The 10,332-nt window shown below is 39.0% G+C and overlaps 1 protein-coding gene across 1 annotated transcript; it reads right to left on the reverse strand.

Moving 5' to 3' along the window:
• Positions 1–7,279: 7,279 nt before the first annotated feature.
• LOC122995700 (gap junction delta-2 protein-like) lies at positions 7,280–8,907 on the reverse strand. Its single transcript, XM_044371040.1, has one exon. The coding sequence runs from the start codon at positions 8,825–8,827 to the stop codon at positions 7,709–7,711; it is 1,119 nt and encodes a 372-aa protein (XP_044226975.1). The 5' UTR covers positions 8,828–8,907; the 3' UTR covers positions 7,280–7,708.
• Positions 8,908–10,332: the final 1,425 nt, after the last annotated feature.

A 10,332-nucleotide genomic window follows, 5' to 3' on the forward strand; every position in this document is an offset into this window, starting at 1 on the left:
GTACATCATTTCTGTTTGCAATGCATTAGACACTCTCACACTGAGCTGAAATGAAATGAGTGCACATAAATTAGGTAAATAACATAAATAAACATAGTCTCTACTGCATTTTGCTGTCATTTATGGTTTATAACAACAATAAGTCGAGTTTGCCCGGTTCTGCTTGAGGTTTCTTCCCGTTAAAGGGGAGTTTTTTCTTGCCACTGTCGCCAAGTGCTTGCTCATGGGGGAATTGTCGGGTATCTGTAAATTAAAGAGTACAGTCTAGACCTGCTTTATGTGAAAAGTGCCTTGAGATAACTTTTGTTTTGATTTGGTGCTATATAAATAAAATTGAATTGAATTGAATTATGCTTGCACTAGGTTTCTCTCCTCTCCTCTGCTCTCTGTGTTCCACCAAGGGCGGGGATCAGCCCCTCTGGAGCCACACACACGGAGCAGAGCAAAGGAGAGACAGACAGCGACAACTACACTATGACTACTACACAGTTGAGTAGGCAATCCTTCAATGTGGCCCAGGACACATTGTGTACACACTGCTAAAACAATGTGGCCACCTCCAAATGTGGTCTGAGCAATCGGATCTCATTGCATCCTTAATGCATCTTGGGCTCATTCACACCTGTACTTAAAGCTGTAGACTTATGATCAGATCACCCAAGACACATTCTAATGGCGGCTGTGAACAGGGCCTTTAACCTAATCTTTTGATCACTAATCAAAAGGGACGACACCTGTCATTAAAATCAGATGTTAATTTTCTGATAACTAAGGTAGCTTAGATGATGCACATATAGACCACTAAGATGCACATATTTCTCAAAACAAGTGAGCTTCACAAAATGACACCAGTGCTGTAATGACCCAAGTTTCTAAACACCAGCCTTGCACAGTGCACCTATTATATCACATTCACAGGCAAAAATAACAAGCCAAGTATGGCCTCACAAAATGGGTTAAGAATTCAACTTTACCACCAAGCCAGGCAAATCTGGCCCAGGTCTGGATATGATCAGCACACAAAAACTGTACATTAATTAGTCAGTCAGTTTATAATTCCTATAGAAATCCATCACCTAGGGTACCATCCTGTGATATCCATGCTCTTCTCATTCTTCATCATTCTTGTACATTATCATTCTGAATAAATATGTATCTTATAACTGTGCGGTGCTGCCCAAATACACCCATATATAAATAATTTATCTAAGATAGAGCTGTTCAACAGGCAAAATACCATATTATAATATTGTTTTGATTGGCGAGGTTTAATCATATCTAATAGTATTTTGCTTTCAGTTTTACACTGAATTTACACTAGTGTGAGCTCCTTTTTACATGTAAGTCTATCTTTATAGTGTAACTAATATACTTGAGCATATTACTACGGCGTCTCTATTCTAGTCTAATCTAGTCTCAATTTGGGTATCACTAAAATTGTCTAAATGTCTAATTTGAAGACTATGGAATAAAACCTAAGTCTACACACTGAATGCATTTTTATAAAAAGCAAAAACATGCCTAGCCCTAAAGCCCCTGACTAAACTCTGGTAAACATACAGTATGGGCCACTTCATGATCACCCACTCATTAAATTCAGGTGTTTGTTGTGCTGGCTAATAAAGAGTTTAACTTGACGCTCCTCTACTTGTTGCACATGATTATCCGAGCAAAAAGAATTGAATGGGCTGCCAGCCAAGTCTTACAAGACCATATGGCCATGGGCTGTGGTGGCGTTTGGGCCGTTGTCTCCTTCAGCGTCCCATTGTTTGGTGTCAAAGGACTGGGGGAGGGAGAGGGGATTATATATACACCAGAACACATTCTCTCTTTCAAAACACACACACACACACACACCCCAATACATACAAGCACAAAAGCACATTGCCAGTGTCATTACAGCTCCACCCAGGGTCCAGACATCTTTAACCCGAAACCCTTCTTAGAAAGAAATACCAAAATAAGACAAAAGGCTTCCATATACAGCAAACGGAGTTGGGAACAACTTTTACACCAGGTATACATGTATTTAAAACCCAAACAATAGACATCCATAGGACCCAGAACGACACAAACTCGGTTTCTCACTGCAAATATGGAGATTAATTTTCAAAAGTTATATATCGATTTCTTGAAATGACCCTATAAGCATTTCAAAACACAGATGATTCAAAATGTGTCTAAAAATAATGTATATACATATACATATATATACATATACAGTGCCATAGACAGATAATGTATTAACTTTCTCACACCATTGTCACAAGATCCAAAGCAAAATTATAGCCTACAAAAAAGCAGCTCTGTGGGTATCAAATTACACTGAAGAAACAGAATCAAAAAAATGTGGACTTTGTGTTTGCATGTTATAATTTATTTGCTTAGTGGACTGAAAATAATTCAACAGTACTACTTACATCAAAGACTTCTTTGTGCAGGCCTTGCATGGTCCTCAGCCAGCTGCGGTTCAACTCACTCAGTTCCAAAATCGGCTGCACTTTTAACCGGACTGAATCTCCAGATTGACGGATCATCTCCACTATCTCATCCCTGCTCTTGTTCTCCACATTGTTCCCATTGATTTCCACCAGCCTGTCTCCTGGGACCAGGCCCAGAGCCCAATCTTTGGTCCCAGCACCTGGTTCAGCAAAGTGTACCACGCGCCGACACACTCCTCCATCAGGCTGCCTGTCAAGCATGGTGGTCCTCCGCAAAGAGAAGCCAAAATCCCCTGTGTTGCGCCGCTGTAGCTCCAGCTCTCTTGGATCTGGTATTGGTGGAGCAGCAAGCATAGGCAACTGTAGGTCTGCACCAGGGAAGGTCTTTTCCACCATCTCAGGAATGTGAACCATGTTGACGCTTTGTGAGTTGGTTCCTTGAGACAATTTTTCCAAATTCTGCCCAGAGAGACTAGAAGTATCAAAAGTATTTTCCTCTTTGCTCTTCAGGGAAAAAGAGACATGCCTTTGGCCTATCATAGAATTTGATTTGGCCAATTCTCCAAACTTAGCTGCTCTCTCTTTTACAGAGCTGTGACGATGTTCCAGGTCATTTCCCTTCACGTCCTCACCAGAGGTACTTGCACTTATTTGCGCCACATCCTGCCCCTGCGTGTTGCAGTTTTGGAGGCGCTCAGCCTCCACATTTGTCAGGCTGAGCTCCATGTTGCTAGCGACCTTAATTGGGATAGGGCTAGAGATCTCCAACTTGCTCCTAGAGTCTCTCTTAGAGCTCCCTCGATTGAGGTGGAAGAAGCCTCTTCGTATGCTCATCTCTTCCAGACTCTTTAACTCTGCCTGGGACATCCGCTCTTTCTTCTCTTTCTTGTCTTTCTTCTGAATCTTGCCCAAATCCTTCTCCTTCTCCTTGTCTTTCTTAATTAGGTGAAACATGCTTGACTTTTGCTGGAGTCTTTTACCAGTTTGAATTGTTTACAGCAAAAAAAGATCAGTTTCATATAAATTATTAAGAGGTGGTCTCATAAAAGCACCTGAAAGGTTCTACTGTACGTCCAAACCCCTTATAATGTAGTCTGTAGGAAAGAGAAAAAAGGACAAAATTAAGAAAATCCTCTGAGATCATAATACAACCATCTAATTTAGTGGTTCAAAACATCAACACAATCAAAGTCATTCACAATCAGGAGAAAAGTATACTGTGACAGATCTGTGTAAAGGAATTGAAATCATCGAATGATGCATCATGGTTTCTAAAAAGGAAATGACCAAGAAAAATGGACACACTATTCATTCTTTTTCTATTCTCACAGTATGACAGTGATACATAGGCCCATGTCCCTATACATTTGAAGCTGCCCTATATACAAGCACTGTTTGGAAGAGCTTTGACCTTCTCTGTCTTGCTCTCTTTCTCATTAAATGCTGGCGATTTTAGACTTAGATTTTAGGGGTTGTCAAGCGCACCTAAATTTAATCTAAACACCCCTATAAAAATAATAATTATTATTATTATTATTATCTTCTGAAATCATTTTAGCCCTCTAATGTTAGATTTTGCAAACTTGTCTGAGGGCTTAAATGCTTGTAAATTGAAAATCAGCACCGTTCTACACTTCCTACTCACCCATAGTTTCAAACTGAGCACATGAAATGTAGCTAGGTAGTGAATTTAGGATTTCATGGTGCAGGAAAACACAAGTTGAAACATTAGCAAATAAAATTGATGAATGTTCTTCAGAGAATGTTGGGTCAAACAGGTCATTATTACTGTGCAGCTGATTCAATGTATTTGGTGATGTATCAGCATAATTTTAACGTAAGGCTTAGAGGTGAGGAAGTTATCAGTCACTGATGTTTCAGAACAAGCCATGATGATAACTGCTTGGTAGTTTCAGACATCAACTTTATTAACCAGCTCATAAGCTAGCTAGCTAGTTAGCTAACGTCAGATCATCTCTGAGCTAGCTTGCTTGTAAATTTTCTCATTTCAGACTTTAAACATGGCAGTGCATGTATGTCATTTGTGTTGGTACCGTTAAAGTTAGTTAACGTTGTTATAGCAAAGTTGATTTAAGATTTAGAAAGTCTCTGGTTATAGATCCATGGTATGAATAATGTCAAAGAACATCAACTGATGTTAGCCAGCTAGCTCAGAGATTATCAGCTAATGTTGGCTGTCTGAGCTATTCTCATGGATGTATTATAAGAGCTGGATACAGGACTAAAAATGGTGCCCATTCAGTCCTATAGGAATTGCTTGCCTGGCGCATACACCAAAAAAAGTTTCTAGCTTCCGGGTTTGCTTCCACGTTGTGCGGCCCACTGAATATGCGCAGTAGTGTTTCTCCCGCTGGCCCCACCCGCGAGTTCCCGCTCAGCCCCGCTCAGCACTTTACATTGTGATGACGTCACAGATTTTTAAATCGCTTTTCTCGGCTTGAGGAAAGTTTTACAAATATAAAACCTCCATGAATCAAAAGTTCATAATAGAAAGAGTCATAATTGACGTTGTTTGCAGTTCGAGGTGTCCTGTAAACAGTTTTACAGATGTCTGTTTTACAATGGTGGTCTATGGGGAAAATCCTTTTTGGGCCGCAGGGGAATTTTTCACTGCACCCTATCCAGCTCTTATTATACATCCATGGCTATTCTGTTTGCACACCTGCCAGCTTATCAGCCAACTGATGCATTTTATTATTTTAGTTAATGTAGTCACAATGTTTCTTATTCTGACAGAATTGGGCCTTATGGTATAATTACAGAACATTTATGGACAGTGAATTGAAGCATTGGAACAGAAAATATGACTCATGCACTCTTTCTCTTATTGCAGCCACTGAACTTTTTCTAAGTTGTTTTTGGTTTCAGATTGTCTCTTACTAGTTTGCTTCTTGCCCAGGTGCACAGCTTGGAGGGATGTCTGTATTGTATGATGCTTCTTTCATTGCTTGATGATATGGTGGAGGAGAAATTTATAATGTTTTGTTCATTTCTAGTCATATCTGCCTTTTTTTTAGTTAGACAGTTCTGGTCATTATGACTGAGTCCTTGCCTCAGATTTCATTAACCGATGGTCCTCTCTAATAAGGTAGTTTCTAAAGGTAACATTGTTTACCTAATTGAACTGAGGTTTGCTAAAGTGAAAGGGGTTGAATACTATTGCAAACAGCATATTCCATTTTTAATTTTCTTAAAAAAATATTTTGTGGTGTAAAACTCGTTATTTGGCAGGGCTGGTGAACACTTTTAGAAGGCACAGTATGCATGTCAAATTCTCATTAGGGGCTCAGCCCCCCTAAAGGTGTGATCCTAGAATCGGCCCTGCCATTAAAGTGATGCAGGACATGAGACATTTGAGCATGAGATTCTCTATTGAAGTTGCATACCCTGCAGGCGCACAGCCAAGCAACCATGCTTTGTTTTAGTGAATCCATAAACAGTAAATTCGCACTTAATCCACACTTAATCACATCTCCTGAGGTCATGTAAAAACCGAACAGATATTACAATCACTTTACAGCACTTGACAGTTATATGAATATTGTCGTGGTGACTTTTAACAGGCAGTGAGGAACATTACAATTTCTTTTTAGCTTTACTGAACTTACTATACATACAGTAGCTATAACTAGGTTGACGCTGCGACTAGACCACAGCTTGGCCGTAATGCTCTCCCTTTAAGCTGCTTTGCCCTCATTCTCTACCACCGGTGCCCTTAGGGAACACTTTCAGTAGAGAGTGTAAAAATGCAATTAATGTAAAATTACAGACTGTAAACGCTGGTAGCAGACATGATAGTCACTTACCTGTAATTGCAGACTCATGACATTGTGTTGAGTTTCTTGAAATTTTCAGCATTTTCTTCCCTGGAATTGACAGTAGGTGCGAGGAAACTGTACTGTGATGTACTTGTGACGCCTTCAAATGCTTGATGTAAGCTCCGACTTCCGATAAGTGTGGTCAGAAATAAACGAGCTAGTGATACAACTAATCTCGTATTCGTGCTTTTAATCAAAACAACATGAAGTTAGCAGTACATTTCGCACAACAATGAAAGCATGAATAAATTAATTCGTTTTACAAGCAAAACAAAGTTGTAGGTGTAAATTAAAAATAATTTGTAGAAACTGAAATAAGATCCTTAATGCCAATAAGCTATCACTCAAATGCTATGATTACGAATTTAAAAATAAGGGAAAAAATGCGTGACAACTAACCACAACAAGTGAAAACAGAACTTGGTATTTTGTAAAAATGCTCTAAATTTTAGTCATTCCAACAGCACATGAAGGCAACATTAGTGTAAACCGGACAGCAGTGACCCCTCCTGGTCTCCTCACTTACTGGAACAGGTACAGGTAAATACTGCCAGGATTTTACATTTGATAATATAAAAAAAATATTTTAAATGTTTGTGTGATACCAGTTTATATTGTTGATTACATTAATTAAATTTCAGCTCAAATCATGATTCTAAAATGTGAGCATCTCTAGAAGATTTCACATATTATCAGAGACATAATTGCCATGTAGCACAGCAAGAAGGTTTTTCAGGCCACAGTAGGCAATATAAAGCCTTTTGTCCCACTCTATGGCACAGGTATTGTACAGGTTACAATACAAGTTACCTTCCATTGTTTTGGGTGTTTCAATTTGGCTTTTTGCTGCAAAATTTGGATGGATAAAACAACGAGAATAGCTAAACCAAATCAGAATCTTTGTGCATTGCTGTTTAACAGACCAGTATGAAGCTGTTGATCTTTAGACAATAATATAATATAATATAATCCTTGTTTCTTTAACAATGGTAGTGGAAGTGTAGACATAAGGTATGCATAAAGCACAGCAAATACATTAATTTGACTTTATTTACAGAAACATTTTCATAAATGCTGCACTACATTTTTATATCAGTGGTTCCCTCTACAGTTATTTTCCACCAGATAAACCAAGAATGGCAAACAAATTGCATCATCTCCAAATCATTCCAAAGTTTCAGCTTATTAATGCTGAGTACACTTACAGAGTTGAAAATTTCTGAGGCTAGAAACACTGAATCGCTCACAGTCTGCTCATGACATTGTATGTGTTATCACGGAACTCTTAATAATTGCTAAATTCATAGCTTACTTAAACTGATCCGTCCCAAAAAGATTTCAATATAAATCAATTTTAAGATACACAAGTGCATTCAAAGGTGAAAAGAAATATATATAAAGCAAAAGAAAAATATAGTTTGAAAGAATTTATAGCCATGACTTTTTGCCTCTTCCTATTTTTGGCATACTGAACGGTCTGGTCTTGGTGCGTTCCTTTTCATCTGTGTTTCTCTTCGAAGTGCACTCCAGTGTAGAGTCTGTCTCAAAGGAGATGGTCGGGGCCTGGGTTGGGACACCACTGCTCTTGTCCCGGGACATGGTAGAGGTGGTCTGCAGGACGACCCTGCCACGTAAAGAGTGTTTGAGCTCAAGCAGCAGTGGGTTGCTGTCAGAATATAATTCCACCTCCTGCACAGGGTTACTATCTGCGTCACAGCATGTGAAGCATGCAGAGAACAGTACTCTGAGAATATAAATCCAGCCTAGATAATGCAGCTCCACAATGTTCAAGATGATGCAACCTAGACTGACACTGAACATGAAGTTGAGAAAGATGGTCTTTTCTGTTGCTCGAGACACAAAGCAGTCAGTTCGGTGTGGACAGGGGTAGGTTTCACAGCGGAAAAGGTGTGGGACTTCAAATCCAAACAGGTAATACTGCCCAATAAGGAAGATTATCTCCATGATGGAGCGCAGCAAAACATGTATGATGTAGATAAGTAGTACTTGGCTGGAAAGCTGGGTGGGGTCTTTTCCTACTTCTCTCTTTTCTTCTTCTAGCTGACTCTTCTCCTCACACTCATCCTCCTGTGAGCTCCAGTCCTCAGTGTTACAGGTGGTGTTATAAAGACTGCCAACTTCCAGTGTTGTCTCCTTATCTCCTTCTATATATTTGTCCCTCTTGAGTGCAGGCGAGGAGCTGGTTACAACTTCAACCTTCTTAATGTCTGTCTTTTCATTCTTGGTGATTTTTTGCAATACATAGACAACGTAGAAAATAGAAGGTGTGGAGACAAGAACAATCTGAAAGACCCAAAATCGCAAGTGTGAGACAGGAGCAAAAGTGTCATAGCAGACATTATTGCATCCAGGCTGAAGGGTGTTGCAGGTAAACTTGGACTGCTCATCACTGTAGACAGCATCCCCAACCAGTGCCACAAGCAAGATGCGGAAGATGAGCAGCATTGTCAGCCATATCTTCCCAATGACCGTGGAATGGTTTTGAACCTCCGTTAGGAAGCGGCCAAGAATGGACCAGTCTCCCATTTCTGTGGAAAGACATACTAACAATAAATAGTCAGGAAGAATGTTTTCATTGGTGACTAATAACTGATTGTATTGGTCTCTCTCCCTTTCTCCCTTGCCTCCCATTCCTGCCATGAACATTACTCACTAGTCTTATCAAGGAAGCAGGCGGATGAAATCAGAAGTGTTTGCACATGTAAGACTTTCAAATAATATTTTGTTTTGAAATATTGACTTAGAAATACCCTTTAAATATACTAAAAATGCATAAAGTAGCTTTCCAAGTGCGTATCACAATCTGGCATAACCTTCTCTGTAATTTTTCACTATGGATTTTTCAGAAGGAAAACTGCTATAGTTATTAACCAGTATTCTTTCATCATGTGTATTTTACATACAGTATATAAGGGCAGATAGTACATTAAAATGTAACTGACCAGCAGTTTCTCATATTATAAATAAGTTTATTCGTTCAAGACTTCCATAATAATTTTTCAAGTAATACATAAACTCGACTCCTAATTCAAGAGCGATTTGTGAAATTCGTCATATTACAAAGGAAAACAAGCTAAAAACATGATCAACTTCTATGTTGTTGACTCAGTCTTCCTATCACGGAGGAGCTTACCTTTGGAGAATCGGAGTCGTCCTTATCCAAAGCTGGAAATAAATCAGAGGAAGCAATCTGCATAACTGTATTTTCAAGTGGAACCTGTTGCTGGACGTTATCGTGTTTGGGTGAGGGGAGAACGGGCTGACCACACATATTCCATACCTCTAACTGAAACATTCATTGCACTGTATGTGAAAAAAGGCTTTCAATGTACAGTGGGACAAAGATTTAAATGTACAATGGGGGGCACCTTCACTAAACAGCCATTCACTGACGAGCAGAGAGTTCAAAGAACGTACTGGAAAAAGTGTGCACAATACTGGTTCATGCATGGATGTGTGTCCACTTTAATTTTAGAGTTGAAATACAAGTCTCGATTTCTCAGAAGACTTTTATACTTTGGTCTAAGTGACTTTACTGATCCTCAAAACATAATGCAAAGAATCCACACAGCACTGTAATCAATTTTCATATAGATGATCCCTGATGATAAAAGATAAGATTTAACTATTCCATATGTCAAGAATTACATGAATGAACTGAGTGAATGCAGAATGCAACTGAAAGGTCTTAAGTGTGTAACTTTAAAATGGCATTTAGTCATAATTAATCACTATCATATTAACACATTATGTCTGTGTCATGGGTCTGAAACTACTTATTGTCTGACTAATTTCTGAGTCAGAATTTTTAAGAATTGCCGCCACCTTTTCACTTTTCTGAAATCTTACTCATAACATTTAACACTTTCACCATTGCTTTTCTCACTTTCCGAAAAAGTGTTTCTCATTCACCTAAGAGTGTTACTTACTTACCATAAGTCTTAAGTGTGGTGCTCAGACTGAATTTCATTCAAACTTAGTTTTTTCCCTGACTGCATGTGCTTTAGAGGAAACTTGTCACTCGATTTAAA

Source organism: Thunnus albacares, chromosome 13, assembly GCF_914725855.1.
Source record: "Thunnus albacares chromosome 13, fThuAlb1.1, whole genome shotgun sequence".
NCBI lineage: Eukaryota > Metazoa > Chordata > Actinopteri > Scombriformes > Scombridae > Thunnus > Thunnus albacares.

Excerpts from the sequence above, each read along its gene's own strand:
- LOC122995700 (XM_044371040.1), bottom strand. The coding sequence starts at position 8,827 with ATGGGAGACTGGTCCATTCTTGGCCGCTTCCTAACGGAGGTTCAAAAC.